Source organism: Macaca nemestrina, chromosome 17 (genome assembly GCF_043159975.1).
Source record: "Macaca nemestrina isolate mMacNem1 chromosome 17, mMacNem.hap1, whole genome shotgun sequence".
Lineage (NCBI taxonomy): Eukaryota > Metazoa > Chordata > Mammalia > Primates > Cercopithecidae > Macaca > Macaca nemestrina.
The window spans coordinates 72,672,095-72,689,395 of record NC_092141.1 but is presented as its reverse complement, the minus strand read 5'-3'; the positions used below and the strand labels follow the sequence as shown (position 1 = coordinate 72,689,395).

At 44.7% G+C, this 17,301-nt stretch overlaps 1 protein-coding gene, 1 non-coding gene and 1 pseudogene across 3 annotated transcripts in view; 2 read left to right on the top strand and 1 right to left on the bottom strand.

Moving 5' to 3' along the window:
- Positions 1-17,301, bottom strand: part of LOC105483043 (DDB1 and CUL4 associated factor 7) — a 35,125-nt gene that overhangs the window by 6,104 nt on the left and 11,720 nt on the right. For both annotated transcript variants that reach the window (XR_987993.3, XM_011743595.2), the window contains exons 2-6: positions 10,411-10,569; positions 9,599-9,710; positions 9,110-9,228; positions 4,462-4,671; positions 2,825-2,942 (exon numbers count right to left, since the gene is read on the bottom strand). Coding sequence is in view for 1 of the 2 variants with exons in the window: in XM_011743595.2 (XP_011741897.1) it covers positions 2,825-2,942; positions 4,462-4,671; positions 9,110-9,228; positions 9,599-9,710; positions 10,411-10,569 (718 nt within the window). In the remaining variant the exon portion in view is untranslated. The remainder of the gene's footprint in view (positions 1-2,824; positions 2,943-4,461; positions 4,672-9,109; positions 9,229-9,598; positions 9,711-10,410; positions 10,570-17,301) is intronic.
- Positions 8,014-8,583, top strand: LOC105483042 (INO80 complex subunit C pseudogene; annotated as a pseudogene).
- LOC112426945 (U6 spliceosomal RNA) lies at positions 14,928-15,031 on the top strand. Its single transcript, XR_003018333.1, has one exon. It is a non-coding gene; the product is annotated as a U6 spliceosomal RNA (small nuclear RNA).

Genomic DNA, 17,301 nt, shown 5'->3' with positions numbered 1-17,301 from the left:
ATAGCTATGGGAAACACCAGAAAGATGGTAATCACCTTAAATATATAAAAGCACATGAAAAATGACTAGAAGGAAATATATTAAAATGAGAATGATGGCAATACTAAGATGACAAGGTTAGGAGTTACGTTTACTTTTCTCTAGTTCCTAAGTGATCCGTAATGTGCTTATATAACTTTTTTTTTTTTTTTAATGGAGTCTTGTTCTGTCACCCAGGCTTGAGCATAATGGTGCGATCTCAGCTCACTGTAACCAACGCCTCCCAGGTTCAAGCGATTCTCCTGCCTCGGCCTCCCAAAATGCTGGGATTACAGGCATGAACCACTGCACCCGGCCTATATTACTTTTATAATCAAAATAGTAAGTTAATTTTAAAAAAAGAAAAAAAAAGGCAATGGCCTTCAGAGCTGCAGTGTACCCTGACTCTGCCATACATTCTGATGAAAGCTGGTCTCACATACACAGAAAATCTGAATAAACTAAACCCTAATAGGTCAATTGTGGGCAATACCAGTCTCCTGCCAAGGCCGCATAATCTGGGCCAGGTGCAAGATCCCTCTCCCAGGGATAATCAATGCCAAGAGGTCAGGGAATTGCACCTCTAAAGCACTAAGCCCCTTTTCCTCAATGCTCAACTGAGCACACTTGAGCAACAGTTCCTTCGGTTGAAGGGGCTCAAGGCAGGTGCAACACACAAAACAGCGAGCCGGACAAAGGGAGAAGCCAGGAGCAGAAAATGGGGCTTCTATGGGGCCAGTCCTACTTTCCATGAATAATGGATGACACCTTTCTTTTCTGCTTCTTCTATCCCTCCCTATCCACACCGCTGGAAAAAAAAAAAAAGGCAATAATGAAGAAGACAAACCACAATCTGAGGTACAGAAGGCAGCAGCAGGCCCCCAACTGCTCTTCAAGGAGACATACAGGCATGAGCAGAGGGCCAAAATCAGGAAAAGCTTCATGCTTTCCAAATAATGCTCAAATGGCAGAAAAACACCACAGTACATTGCTTCTTGGACTCCATAACGAATCTTGTCCATTATAAGGCTACTGATTAGTGAGGAGAAGAAAAAAAAACACACTAAAAAAGTTAAGCAGTAAACCACCACAGGGCTAGGACAGAATCCTCTCAGTGCAAAAGGAAGAGGTATATAGTTGTATTTGAGGGCGTGGATGTACACCCCCAAATGTATACCAAAAGGGTCTGGAAGGAGATACATTACCTGTTGACAGAGGTCATCTATGCAGAGTGGGATGGAGGCAGAAATGATATAGCAAGGAGAAAAGATGACCTTCACCTTGCTCTAAATATGCCTCTGTACTGTTTTCATTTTTAATATCAGATTCGCAGTATTTCTACAATAAAAGTGCATTGACAAACAGCATATTTTTCTTTTCTTTTTTTTCTGAGATGGAGTCTCACTCTGTCACCAGGATAGAGGGTAATGGCACGATCTCAGCTCACTGCAACCTCCACCTCCTGGGTTCAAGCGATTCTCCTGCCTCAGCCTCCCAAGTAGCCGGGACTACAGGCGCGCACCACCATGCCCGGCTAATTTTTGTATTTTTAGTAGAGATGGGGCTTCACCACGTTGGTCAGGATGGTCTTGATCTCCTGACCTCATGATCCACCTGCCTCGGCCTCCCAAAGTGCTGGTATTACAGGCGTGAGCCACTGCACCCGGCCTTTCTTTTCTTTTTTTAAAATTTATTTTAGAGGCAGAGTCTTCCTTGGTTGCCCAGGTTGGAGTGCAGTGGCACAATCATAGTTCACTGTAACCTCAAACTCCTGGGCTCAAGGGATCCTCTCACCTCAGCCTCTAAGTAGCTAGGACTATAGCAATTCACCACTACACCCAGATAGTTTTTTTAACTTTTTGTAGAGATGAGGTTTCACTATACTGTCCAGGCTGGTCTCGAACTCTTGGTCTCAAGGAATCCTCCCACCTTAGCCTCCCAAAGTGCTGCAATTACAGGCCTGAGACACTGTGCCTGGCCCAACATATTTTTAAGGGGTACTCTTTTTTTTCTTTTTTTTGGAGGCAGAGTCTCGCTCTGTTGCCCCAGCTGGAGGGCAGTAGCATAATCTCTGGTCACTGCAACCTCCACCTCCTGGGTTCAAGTGATTCTCCTGCCTCAGTACCAAGTAGCTTGAACTACAGCTGTGTGTCACTATGCCTAATTTTTTTTGTATTTTTAGTAGAGACAGGGTTTCACCACGTTTGTCAGGCTGGTCACGAACTCCCGACCTCAGGTGATCCACCTGCCTCAGCCTCCCAAAGTGCTGGGATTACAGGCGTGAGCCACTGCGCCTGGCCAGTAAGGGATGCTTGCTTTGGTCTGGGAAACAGTGAAATGAAAACCACAAGTCACACACCACAACCAGGCAAAGTTCTGTGAGGCCCTCCGATGTGTCTAGAGCTCACTGTCGGTTTGTTAAAGTGAAACCTGAAAGGTCCCATGGAGATGTTGATCTTCGCAGTCCCAAAGATTCTGTGACATCCATGAAAGATGCCTCCCTTTCTCCATATTCCTGGAATTGAGTCCTCTGTGCCACCCAGATTTCAGGGGGACAGTACAAGGCACAGGCCTGTAACTGACACATGATGTAAATTGTATATGGAAGATGCTCTGATGTCCATGAAGGTACAAGATCGTCTAAAAATTTGTACTGATTGAATTTCACAAGTGTGGAGAGGCTCCAACTAGTCATTTTATATAAATCTCACAAGACCGTCCTTAGAAAACAGTAACAACTACAATTCTAAGGAGCCAAGAGATTTCCTCCATCCCTCCCAGATTCCTTTCTCCCCACCATGATTACCTGCAGTGCAGATGTGGCAGGATGAATGTGGGGCCCAAGCAATGCCGTTGACACATGCTCGATGGTTGTTTAACCTGGCGACAGGTGTGCAGGGAACTCGGACATCTAGAATCACCACCTGCGGAAATAATAAGTAAAAGGCCTGGGATCGTCAGTTTCACAGAAAAAAACAAAAAACAGTACCCACATGCAAAAAATCTTTTTAGGCATAACTGTTTCATTCCTGGATTTAAAGAACATTAGAGACAGGATTTTCATAGGATTGAGGGAAAACAAGACAAAGGACACGGGTAGTTTATAGTCTCTATCTTGAGCAACACTGGGCCTTTAGACTGATAGGGGAGATGCAGAAACAGGCAACAGGAGTCTGGGTAATCCTGGATCCCAGCAGGTGCACGTGGTAAGAATTCTAGGCATCTCAGCTGAATGGAATGAGAGCCCAGCCAAAGCAGAATCTGAGGCACTAACGCCACCAAACCAAGGAGAACCAATGCATTCTCCCCACCCACAATTCACCTATTTTATCAAGTAACAGACTAGAGAGAGCTGCCATTTCTTTTTCCTTTTCTTTTCTTTTCTTTTTTTTTTTTTTTTTTGAGACAGAGTCTCCCTCTGTCACCCAGGCTGGAGTGCAGTGATGCAATCTCCACTCACTGCAAGCTCCACCTCCTGGGTTCAAACCATTCTCCTGCCTCAGCCTCCCCGAGTAGCTGGGACTACAGGCACCTGCCACCACGCCCAGCTAATGTTTTGGTTTTTTTTTTAGTAGAGATGGGGTTTCACCATGTTAGCTAGGAAGGTCTTAATCTCCTGCCCGCCTTGGCCTCCCAAAGTGCTGGGATTACAGGTGTGAGCCACTGTGCCCAGCCTTTTTTTTTTTTTTTTAGACGGAGTCTCGCTCTGTCTCCCAGGCTGGAGTGCAATGGCACGATTTCGGCTTATTGCAACCTCTGCCTACCAGGTTCAAGCGATTCTCTTGCCTCAGTCTCCTGAATAGCTGGAACTATAGGCGTACGCCACCACACCTAGCTAATTTTTGTATTTTTAGTAGAGACAGGGTTTCACCATGTTGGCCAGGATGGTCTCGATCTCTTGACTTCGTGATCCGCCTGCCTTGGCCTCCCAAAGTGTTGGGATTACAGGTGTGAGCCAGAGCGCCCAGCCAGAGAGCTGACATTTCTACATCTGTTTGCTGAAGCTGGATGAATCCGTACAGACTACAGAAGAGAAAAATCTGCTTTTTCACTCAGCACCATAGGCACATACGAGTTGGTTTACTCTTTAGATATTGCTTTTCCTGGCTAACTCCAACTCTGCAAAAATTAAAAGTTCTTAACAAGTAATTCTTGTTCCAAATCAGGCTTTCTCAGTCCCGGGACTGCTGTCATTTTAGGTTGGATATACTTTGCTGAGGGACTGTCCTGGGCACTGTAGGATATTTAGCAGCCTCCCTGGTCTACCCCCTAGATACCATAGTACCAACTGTGTCTCCAGAGTTGTGACAACCAAAAATGCCTCCAGACATTCCCAAAGATACTCCGGGGGCCAAACTGCTCCAACTGAGAAGCAGCCTTCTAGAAACACTAGGCACTGCTGAAGTTAGGCAGGGCCCATGGTAGCCTGAGGGGAGTGCTCACCTCCATTCCATCCATGGCCATGGTGGCCAGGTAGTTAGGGTCCTGCTTGTTCCAGCAGAGGCGAAGCAGCGGGTGATGCTGTGGGTCTTCGTAAATGATGGTGCTGTGTTCTAGATGGCGGAGGTCAAACATCCGCACGGAGCCATCAGCACCCACAGAGGCAAACATGTCCCTGCCACCCCCGGCCCGGCTAAATGCAATATCATAGACCTGTTGGTGAACAAGAAGCTCCGGTCAGATTCAGATCCATTACCTCTTCTTCCTATAGGAGGGAAATCTGCCACGTCAAGTTCATCTAAACCTCGCTCATGACACAGAAGCAGGTAAATGAAGCCCAAACAGTGTCTGTGAGTACTGAAACCTGAGAGTTCTAGTATCCGTGGCTTTCCAAAGATGGAGGATCATTCTGCTATAGAAATTGGCTGGTTTCTTCCCACATTCCTGCTTTCCAAATCTTCTTCCTCCAACCCCTGAGATAAAACAAAGGCACATACCCTGCTGACCAACAGAACAGTGGCTGTCTTCTGCCACACGACAAGAATGAGACATTTATTTCCTGGGCCTTATGCACAATCAGAGGCAGGTCTACGAGCCCATTAAGTCCTAGATTATCAATCACAGAGGTGAAAGCAGCCCTCCTGTGGTCACTGAATAGCAGCCAAGCTGATTCTACTGTGAAACCTGGACCTGAGACTCATGTGCAAGAAAGAGGTAACAAATTTTGAGTCACGAGAGGCCTAGATGTTCCTGTATTCACAAATAGGTTTAGTAGCACCCTCTTGTCCTAGGACATGTTGTTTCTTCTCCTAGTTGGTTTGTGATCATAAGTGAATCAATTTAGGTTCTAAATCACTGTTTTCTGCTTTTATTTGCTGCAAACATTGCATATCACTAACATCTATGAGGAAATAGAGGCAGAGAGCAATGGAGAGCTTCAGAGAAAGAGAGGATGAAGGCCGGGTGCGGTGGCTCACACCTGTAATCCCAGCACTTTGTGAGGCTGAGGCAGGCGGATCACAAGGTCAAGAGATCAAGACCATCCTGGCCAACACGGTGAAACCCTGTCTCTACTAAAAATACAAAAAAAATTAGCTGGGCATGGTGGCTGGCACCTGTAATCCCAGCTACTCAGGAGGCTGTGGCAGGAGAATTGCTTGAACCCGGGAGGCGGAAATTACAGTGAGCCGAGATTGCACCACTGCACTCCGGCCTGGGACAGAGCAAGACTCTGTCTGAAAAAAAAAAAAAAGAGGATGAAGAGGGGCAAAGAGAAAGCCAGAGACAGACGAGTAGAGAGAGAAACAGAAATAGAAAAGCTAATGCCAAACAAAACTCATCTTCTGGGGATAATGACAGATGACTTCTGGGGAGACAAGACTAGAATTTCTCACTAAATATTGCAGCTCCAGCGTTGAGGTTCTGCCTACTGAGGGACACTGCCAAATGAGCATCTATTGCTATTTAACCTCATGAGTTCCTTTTTTTTCTGGCTATGAAGAAATTATGCTTGTTCTTCTATGGCCGGAAGTAGAAGTGGTTCAAAAGGGACTGGGCCAGTCATCAACAAGGAGGCACCCAGGCCTGACATATCGAGGCTTTGTCTAGTACTGTACAGCTGCTTTAAGGCACAGCCGTGTTTATTGTATACCCCCCAATGCCAGCTCCTGGTAACCCTCAGGGACAGAGATGCCATAGGTGCCATGGGCAGTGTGGCCGAGTGTGTAACACTCTCTTAGCTCTAAGTGACTGCTCCTTCAGTGCTCCACCAGCATGGTTCACTGGGAAACCAAGGGAAGGTGGCAACTCCCAAGTACACTAAACTCTCTTCTACAGTGATCTGCCAGGTACCAATGAGAGCCTTCCAAACAAGTCTCTTCCTAGAGAAAGGTAGACTGAGAAAAATCAAAGGTGCTAGAAAGGTGCTATTACTGTTTCTCTAGAGCCACTATCCTTTCTCAGGCTCTTTCCTTCAAGACAAGGCTGCCGATCTAAGCCTGTCTGCTGCCAAGATCCATTCCTGGCCTTTCTCCCTGCTCTTCTCTGCATCACAAGAGAACTGATTCCTACAGTGTGCATTTGGCAGGCTCTCAGATCTGCTTGCTGCTTCCGGCTGGTTCAGCCATGGGAGGCTTTGGTGGGAAACTGGATGATGGGAAGCAGAGAGAAGCTAAGGTATTTCTCCTCCCCTCTCTCTGTGCCTAGAAGCGTCTCTGCCAGGTAAATCCAGCCCCTGGGCTCCAGGAACCCTGCCTCCTCCCATGGTCCTTCTGGCCCATAGGCAGCTGCAGCTTTCTGCTGCTCCCATTCTATGGATGACCTCACTGCTATCTATGTGGCTTCTCAGCTTTACCATCTTCTGTACAAGCAGCCCCTAGATTAAATCCCCGCAGTTCAAATACTTAAGAGTAGTTCCCATTTTCTGGGTTGGACCTAACAGACAACAGCAGGCTAAGGTGTCATATAACTAAAATGTAGCAGCTTGTTCAACTTGATGCCAAGAGGGTTTCCAGAAGTTCCTTACTGGTCCTCTCTGCGGCACAAACTCTTCATTTGACCCCTGGTTTAGCAGCAGTCAAGTCTAGAAGTTTTGTAACAGGGCTTACCCTTAGGAGTATAGAAAGCCAAAGACAACCCCTTACTAAGAATGATAACCTGGGTCACATCTTCCTATGCTGTTGACAACCTCAAGTTTCTGACCTAAGGTCAAGGCATTCTTTTTATCTGTACAGATATTAATACCCCTAGCTGTGCAGGGTAAGGTAGAAAAGAAGAGGAAATAGTACCCATAGGAGATGAGAGTACCAGGAGCATGCAATGACTCTAGGAGGAAAAGATTTATGGGGATTTTCTAAAATCACTGAGAAGAATGCTTTGATTAAAATGCAATTGGCTGGGCGTGGTGGCTCACGCCTGTAATCCCAGCACTTTGGGAGGCCAAGGTGGGTGGATCACCTGAGGTCAGGAGTTCGAGACCATCCTGGCCAACATGGTGAAACCCTGTCTCTGCTGAAAAATAGAAAAATTAGCCAGGCGTGGTGGCGGGCACCTGTAATCCCCGCTACTCCGGAAGCTGAGGCAGGAGAATCACTTGAACCCAGAAGGCGGAGGTTGCAGTGAGCCCAGATTGCACCATTGCACTCCAGCCTGGGCAACAAGAGGAAAACTTTGTCTCAAAAAAAAAAAAAAGCAATCACAAATAGTTCTCCTCAGTTTTCCCAATAAACACAGAAGCATCACCATCATATTCCATTGCCTCCACTGCCAACAGTAATGAACGTATAAAGATTTAGGATTTTATAAAACATTTATAGAGAAAAATGGATAATTAGGTTTGTCTCTCAGAAACTTTTTTCTCTTCCTGTCTCTCTTCCTTCCTCCCCAAATCTAATCTATTTCAAGATAAGTATTACTCTAAAGTTATTTTTTAATTACATCAGTTCCCAGCTCCTCTATAAGAGACTTCATTATTAAAAAACAGCAACATCAGGAAAGGAAGTTCCAGGGCCTGTGCTGGGAAAGAGGTGGGGGGACGAGGGGAAGACTCAGGGTGCAATGGCAGCGCAAATTCCAATTGTAGACACCACTTCCACTCCCAGAATAGTCCGGAACAGCAAGAAGAGGCCGGCCAGTCCTTCCCACAATGGCAGCAGCGGCAGGGGCTATGGCACCAGTAAGAAGAAAAAAGTGTCTGCCTCCAGCTTTGCGCAGGGTATCAGCATGGAAGCCATGAGTGAGAATAAAGTGGCACTCTCTGAGTTTAGCACAGGACCTGTGGAAAAAGCTGCCAAACCTTTGCCATTTAAGGATCCCAACTTTGTACACTCTGGCCATGGTGGCGCAGCTGCTGGTAAGAAGAACAGAACCTGGAAGAATCTGAAACAAATCCTCGCTTCCGAAAGGGCATTGCCGTGGCAACTGAACAATCCTAACTACTTCAGTATTGATGCTCCTCCATCCTTTAAGCCAGCTAAGAAGTATTCTGATGTTTCAGGCCAACTACACAGACCCCCAGAGCAAACCGCGGTTCAGCACCATTGAAGTTTTCCTACATTCAGAGGCTGCCCTCTGACGTCGTCACCGGCTACCTGTCCCTGAGGGAGGCCACAAGCATCGTTCCCTGAGCCCGAGAAAAGGAGATGAAATGGAAAGCTGTTTCAAAAACAGACTCTGGACTCGTGATTTTGTTTCATGGAAACAAACTCGTTCTGCTATCAATCTGAAAATGCCAGTGCTGTGCCTTGGGAAGAATGTTTGGCTTTCATTTAAGGGTTTTTTTGAGTGTGTGTTTTCCCTCCAAGTGTGATATTTCCTGCTGAATTAAATTATACTTCAGTTGTTGCCTCAAGTAAAGGTGTTTGACAAGAAAATACAATAACTATACTTTTCATTAAAAAAAAAAAGCAACATCTAGCATGAAAAGAACAATGACAGACCGTATAAGTCATTTACATTAGCCAAAAAAAGCATTAGTTTACAATAGTGTTGTTTTCCCGTTTTTGATACATTACTATTGTCAATTTAGACAAGAAGATGTTATGTTACGATTTTCTACATAAATTGCAGAACAATGAGCGAACAATCTGACCTCTTCCTGTGCGGAAGGCACAGGAAGCATTTGAGGAAAGACGAAATGGAAAAGCATCATTACCTCTTTGTCATGGGCGATCAGTTGGGTCTTCACATGGCCAGACACAAGATTCACTCGCCCTAACACCTGCCCTGTCTCCAGCCCCCAGATGGTGCACGTTGTATCAATGCTTGAGGTACCTGCAAACAACCAGTGCAAGTCAGGGCTGATGGGACCAGGCAAGCTTCCCTCCTGTGTCTACTCATCTGCTTGGCCCAGGGAGCAACATACCATAAAGACTACAGAAAACAAGGTGGCGGCTACCGGCAGAGCCACAGAGGAAGTCAAGTATTCAGTCCTCACCATAAGACCTTAGATTCTAACTGGAGGGACAAGATCTACACACACGGAAAGCTCACCCACACAAAGGAACTAATAAATAACCACATTCCATACCTAGCCTACTTCCCACAGAGCCTTGTTCTAGGATGATGCATGGCCCAGTGTGACATCTGAGAAAATGTATTTTGGCTTCTTCCAGCTGAAATACATACTCCCTAACTCCCTTACCTAAAAGATAAGGATCCACCTCATTCCAGTCAAAGGAGGTCAGGGGAGCACAGAAATCAGAGTTCTTATTATTGTTTAGCAAACACTCCAGCCTGGTCTCTGTTTCACCAACCTGAAGGAACAAGAATTTAAAAAAGAATCAGCCAGTCTTATCCTCATAAAAAATATTTTTAAAAATCCCTGTTTAGAAAATATCTTAGCAAACATAAGACATGAGGGGAAAATATTTTTATCAAAAACAGTAATAAACCCAGGACTCCCCGAATGCTACTTTTTCTCATACTTTCTCCTCTGCCCAGCTTTTGTTTTCTACATTTTCATCCCTGCATCTTCCTAGAGGAGAGGTCTTCTCACCTTGCCCAGCCTGGAACCTCTACACAGGTGTACTAAGGCCATGCCCGTGCTACAGAGGACGCTGCTGCTGATGAGCTCAGCCGAGGGCAGAGGGAAGCCTCCAAGATCCACTCACACACTTTATCAGAATCAATGGCCTGGTATTTCATTTAGTTTACTCAAAAATACCTTGGCTGCAAACAGAACATAAGTTCCCAAGCGTTCCCACCTCCCCGAAGGCTGTCATCGTCACCTCGGGTTGACTGAGCTGACTGCAGCCAGACTTCATGGCATCTTGACTTGATTTACTAGAAAATCTGCTGAGCCAAATGAAGTCAGTCCATTTAAGTTTTGCTTGCTTATCCCGTGCTGCAGTGACACTCGCTGCCTCTGACCCCATCTGTTCTGTGACTTCTCACTGCTGACAGCTGAGGCTGAGAAAGCCGACTTGTCTGGCTGCTAATAAAGCATCCGCTTACCCTCCACACACGGAGATAGTCGCCGCTTGTTGCCAGTAGGTCTGGATAGACGCCTTTTGTATCAGGGATCCACATGAGCTTTGTGGTGGGGTACGGGTGGTCAAAGGTGTTTCTGCAAATAAACTCTGAACTCTCCTCATCTAAACCAACAAGCTGAACCTGTAACATGCCAAAGTTGAGCCACATAAGCATTTGTGAACAGTATAGCAAATACATTAGATCCCTGGTCAGTGATAGAGGTTTTTTTTTAAGACAAGATCTTGCTCTGTTGCCCAGGCTGGAGTGCAGTGGTGCAACCACAGCTCAATGCAGCCTCCGTCTCCTGGACTCAAGTGATCCTTCCACCTCGGCCTCTCAAGAAGCTGGGGTTAGAGGCATGCACCACCATGCACAGCTAATTTTGTTCATTTTTTGTAGAGACAAGGTCTCACATGTTGCCCAGGTTGGTCTCAAACTCCTGGGCTCAAGTGATCCTCCCACCTCAGCCTCCCAAAGTGCTGGGATTACAGACATGAGCCACCATGCCTGGCCAGTGACAGAAGTCTTGACACTGTACTACACTAAACTGCAGAATCAAAAACAATTGCCGTGAGAGGGCATCTAGTCCAACCATCCCCTGGCAGACAAGGACACCTAGACTCAAAGAGGTGGTTACGCACAATACTGCAAAGGCAGTAGGAGACAGAGACAAGATTTGATTACAGGTTTTCTGATTCAAGTACTGCATTCTTGACACCAACTACATAAGTGCACTCTCTGCCAAGCCAGGCACACCTTCCCCCAAAACCCCTGAGGTATTTGCAAATGAGCAGGGGTGGTTTTGGCTGCCACAATGACTGGAGTGCTGAGGACATTTGGTGCTCAGAGGCCGGGAATATGAATATGTGCAATTTCATTAAACAAACTAATGCTTACTTAAAAATCCAATAGTGCACAACCCTCATCAACCCCAAACTCAACACTGGCTCATTATGTTTACACATAAAGGTACGTCAAATGACCATTTAAGAGCCCAAACCAAGCAAAAAAAAGTGGGCACCATTGATGATTAAGTCCCACCTAGCTCTGATCACTTTTTCTTAGAGTCAATTTTAGCCCACCATTTCCAATCTTTGCTGTCAAACTCGATCTGGCTCGGTGGGACACTAACTGTACATTTGCTTATGAACTTCCAGCTGGAAGATGGAATGGTGGGAATATTTGGTAAAGATCCGCAATAAGGGGAAAAGCACTAACCAGACAACACAAAATAGAATTCCTTCTACTCATCTTTCTGACTTCAGTCTCAGACACCAGTATCTTCCACACATTTTTTTTCCCCAAAGTTAGGTATAGTTGCATGCAATAAAACCCACTCAGGTGTACAGTTAAATGAGTTTTGGCAAATGTACAGTTGTATAACCCCCACAGTAAGATATAAAACATTTCCATTAACCCAGAAAGTTCTCCCAGGCTCCTCTGCAGTCAACCCCTTATAACCACCCCAAGTGGCCACTGGTCTATGGTTTTGTCTCACCATAATACCACATAAATAGAATCAGATGGTCTTGAGTCTTTGGTCTGGCTACTTTCACTCAGTACACTGCTCTTGAGATTCATCCATGTTCTTGTGTGTATCAGTAGTTGCTTCTTTTCTTACTGCTGAATAATATTGCATTATGTGCAACCTGTAATTTTGTGTGCACTATGTGTGCATTATGTGCACTCTATAATTTTGGTTTTGTTTTTGAGATAGGGTCTCACTCTGTTGCACTGGTTCGAGTGCAGTGGTGCAATCATGGTTCACTGCAGGCTCAATCTCCTGGGCTTAAGCAATCCTCCAGCTTTAGCCTCCCCAGTAGCTGCGACCACAGGCATGTGCCACCACACCCAGCTAATTTCTAAATTTTTTGTAGAGATGGGGTCTCCTTATGTTGCCCAGGCTGGTCTCGAACTTCTGGACTCAAGTGATCCTCCTGGCTTGGCCTCCCAAAGTGCTGGGATTACAGGAGTGAGCCATCGTGCCCAGCCAATTTTTTATGTCCTAGTTAAGAAATCTTTGCTTAATCCCAGGTCCCAAATATTTTTTCCTATGTTGTCTTCTAAAAGTTTTCTAGTTTTAGGCTTCATATTTAGGTCTCTGAGTCATTTCAAGTTAAATTTTTATATGGCACAAGATATGAATCAAGGTTTACTTTTTGTTGTTTTTCTTTTTGAGATGGAGTTTCGCTCTTGTCGCCCAGGCTGGAGTGCCATGGCACAATCTTGGCCCATGGCAACCTCCACCTCCTGTGTTCAAGCAATTCTCCTACCTCTCTGCCTCCTAAGTAGCTGGGACTACAGGCGTGTGCCATTACGCCCGGCTAATTTTTTAGTATTTTTAGTAGAGAAGGGGTTTCACCATTTTGGCCGTCTAGTCTTGAACTGTTGACCTCAGGTGATCCACCTGCCTCGGCCTCCCAAAGTGCTAGGATTGTAGGCGTGAGCTACCACTCCCGAACAAGGTTTGCTTTTTTACGTATGTCTGCCTGTTCCAGCATCACTGGTTGAGAATTCTTTCTCCTTTGAATTACCTTGAACCCTTTATTGAAAATCAGTTGACTATGTATTTGTTCATCTATTTCTGGACTCTATTCTGTTCCATTATCTATTTGCCTATCTGTTTGCTAGTAGGCAAACTGTCTTGATTATAGTAGCTTTCTAGTAAGTTCTAAAATCAGATAATGAGTTCTCCAACTTTGCTGTTCTTTTTCAAAACTGTTTTGCTATTCTCTACTTTTGCTTTTCCATGTACATTTTACAATCAGCTTGTCAAATTTTACAAAAAGCCTGCTGAGATTCTGATTGGGATTCTGTTGAATCTATCGATCAGTTTGGGGAGAACTGACATCTTACTAAAAATACTAAAAAATTAGCTGTCACCCAGGGTGGAGTGTAGTGGCTCGATCACAGCTTACTACAGCCTTGGCCTCCCAGGCTCAAGTGATCCTCCCACCTCAGCCTCCCAAGTAGCTGGGACTACAGGTACAAGCCACTGTACCCAGCTAATTTTTGTATTTTTTGTAGAGACAGGGTTTTGCCGTGTTGCCCAGGCTGGTCTTGAACTCCTGGGCTCAAGTAATCCACCCACTTTGGCCTCCCAGTACGCTGGGCTTACACATATGAGCTACTGTGCTTGACCATGAAACTGTTTCAAATTCCATTTCCAATTGTTCATTGCTACTGTATATAGAAATACAATTGATTTTTATACATTAATCTTGGCTTCTATAACTTTGCTACATTAGTTGTTAGTTTTAGTAGCTTTTTTGTAGATTCCTAAGGATTTTTCTATGTATATTCATAGATCTTGTCATCCATCTTTAACTCTTAAAAATCCATATGACTAAGTCTAAATATTCATTTTATAGAGCACCCACAGACTTTCAACAATCATATAACTGTTAGGGAAGATAATGTATAAAGACATAAAAGGAGACAAAACCCAGTGCCCTAAAACACTTAAGATAGTAATGCAAGTAATGTCACAATGCAAGTAATACATGATTGGCTTATTTATGACACAGATAATAATCAGTAACAATTGAGAGGAAAGAGCAATGATTCAAACAGGGCACCTGAGGAAAAGAGGAGTCAGCATCTGAGCAGAGTCTTCAAAGGAGAACAGGAAGGATCTGGGTAGGCAAATAGGAAAGGGAAGGGCAACCCAGGTAGCTGGAACAGAAGGGTCATGCATACAAAGGTGGCAAACTAAATGACCCATTTGGTAGCAGCAAGCAGGCCTGTATGAGAGAGCCACGTGGGACTGCAGTGGAGATGCGGCCGGGAAGGTGTGCTGAGGGGAGGCTGGAAGGCCCCAAAAGCAACCATGGCCTTCCCCCCATGAAGGTGTCTGAGAAGACAGTGGTATGATTACAAGGCCTCTGAGGACCACATATCTGGTAGTGCTGGGCAGGACAGACTGGATCAAGCAGGTGGCTGGAGGCAGGGAGCTCAGAGGGAAATGGGAAAAATTAAGGGTCTATGGTGACTGATAGTGAGAATGGCAAGGGATAACCAGGAATGGCCGCACGAGGGACTGTGACCAAATGAACAGTTTTTACATGGAACTAAAAAGTTGACATTCTGACCTTTGCAGAATTTTTTTTTTTTTTTTTTGATACAGATTTTCACTCGTCACCCAGGCAGGAGTGCAATGGCGTGATCTTGGTTCACTGCTACCTCAGCCTCCCAGGTTCAAGCGATTCTCCTGCCTCAGCCTCCCAAGTAGCTGGGATTACATGCAGATGCCACTGTGCCCAGCTAATTTTTTTTGTATTTTTAGTAAAGATGGGGTTTCACCATGTCGGTCATGGTGCTCTCAAAGTCCTGATCTCAGGTGATCCACCCGCCTTGGCCTCCCAAAGTGCTGGGATTACAGGCATAAGCCACCATGCCCGGCCAGAAAATATTACATAAAGAAGGAAGATTCTAGATGAAACATGGAATTTTTGGTATCAGCCTTTGTGGAGGAGAAAGGGGAAAAAACCCAGATGAGAGTGCTTGCTTCAGCAGCACACATACTCAAATCGGAACGATACAGTGGTTAGCATGTTCCCTGCACAAGGATGACATGGAAATTTGTAAAGCGTTCTGTATTTTTACAAAGGATAAATGCTTGCGGCAATGGATGCCCAATTTTCCAAGTTGTGATCATTATGTATTACATGCCTATACCAAAATAGGCACACCTATTATGTATCCACACAACAACGATGACGACAGTAACATGAAAGGCTAAATTCTCAGGCTCATCAGGCAGAATAAAGAATAAACCTCTGAAGCTGGGTGTGGTGGCTCACACCTGTAGTCCTAGCACTTTGGGAGGCCAAGGCGGGGAGTTCGAGACCAGTCTGGGCAACATGGTAAAACCTCATCCCTACAAAAAATACAAAAATTCACCGGGTGTGGGAGTGCATGCCTGTAGTTCCAGCTAATTGGGAAGCTGAGATGGAAGGATGGTTTGAGCCTAGGAGGTAGACGTTGCAGTGAACTGAGATCACACCACCACACAGCAGCCTGGGCGACAGAGCTTTTTTTTTTTTGTCTCAAAAAAGGAAGAAAGAAAGAAAAAAGAAAGAATAAACCTCTGATGTAGATTGTGAGCCAGATATTTCACTTATATATTCATTCAAGAAGTATTTAGTGGACAGCTCCTAGGAGTCAGGCACTGTTTTAAGAGCTGTGGATACACCAGGGAGCACGAAACCCCAAATCCCTCTCTAACCTTGCAGATAACACTGTGAAGTTCAACTGGAAGAGAAAATGCCTTTCAAGTCATCAGAAATGTCCTCCCAAGGTTCAAATATCCAATCTTGTGAGCATTTGCCACTTAGGATCCTCTTAGCCTAACAAGGCTTTCTACCACCCAGCCCTAACTTACCTTACTTTCCACCTTCATTTATCTAGTCACTGTTTCCCATCCCTTTCCTTACACTTCCCCTCTATACCTGTAAAATCCTCATGCCTCCTTTCCACTGACCCAAATCCTGCCCAATGTTAGTACAGCACTTAATCGGGCTTCTAGGGCTCCCTACTTACCACCTGCTAGCTGTAAGACTTTGGACACGTTACTTAACTCTGCTAATCTTGTTTCACAATCTGTAAAGTGAGGAAGTTCACAGTACCTACCTCGAGTTGTACATAACAGCTCTATGTAGAACTGTCTTACTCAATATATGAGCTTTGAATATTATGACATCTCACCACCTTCATAAGGCATTTACAGTCTTCCTGGTCCAGTGCTATTTCTTTCAGTGCTTATCTCTACCATCTGTTTGGTGACGAATCCCATAGTGCCTCATGAAAGCACTGACATTACTGTCTTACGCTATTTCACTTAGTAAATGCCTTAAATGTAGGCCTGTGTCTCACTTCTGTTTGTACTGCCTACAGCAGTGGTTTTCCAACTTAGCTATCAGACTTGCCTGAAGAGGTTTACATTCCTAGGCCTTCAACTCCAGCCTAAGATTCCGATTCAGTAAGTGTCAAGTGAGGCCCAGGACTCTCTATTCTTAGGAATTCATCACCCCTGGTGATATGATTTCAGCTAAGTTTGACAATCTCCACACAACAGTACCTAACCTAGGAGAGAAGACAGGAAATAGCTGAGATTCAATCTTTCGTTGACCTTCTCAATGCTTTCAGAAGAGGTAATGACTTAAATTTTTAATTTGATTCAAGAAAAAAGCCATCCTCATTGTTCAGAAAAGGTTCATGAAATTCAAGTTCTGATGTAATTTTTAAAAATGATTTTCCCCAATTAGGAAATTAAAACTTTTTCATTATAATACTGCTCCCCCACACACAAAAAATTAAAATTAAAATCCCACCACATAAAGATAACCATTCATTTTCTTTTTCCCCTGGCTCTTTATAGTTTTTAAGTATTTTTAAGTATTACAGAAGTAATTTATACTAACTGTAAATAAGATACCAAGTATAGTGAATTAAAAGTACAAGTCCCTCTTTCAATGCCACCCCATCCTTCTATACCAGTAATTGCCATATGGTTTGATAATAACTACTTCCAGATCTTGCCTACAGATTTACAGATAAACAATTTTTCTTTACGTAATTATATTATACTATTCTGCAACTTGCTTCCCTTTACACAATATATCAATTTTCTTATTTTTTTCTTCTTTTTTTTTTTTTAGATGGAGACTCACTCTGTCACTCAGACTGGAGTGCAGCGGCACGATCTCAGCTCACTGCAACCTCCACTTCCTGGGTTCAAGTGATTCTCCTGCCTCAGCCTCCCGAGTAGCTGGGATTACAGGCACCCGCCACCACACCTGGCTAATTTTTATATTTTTAGTAGAGACGGGGCTTCACCATGTTGGCCAGGCTGGTCTTGAACCCCTGACCTCA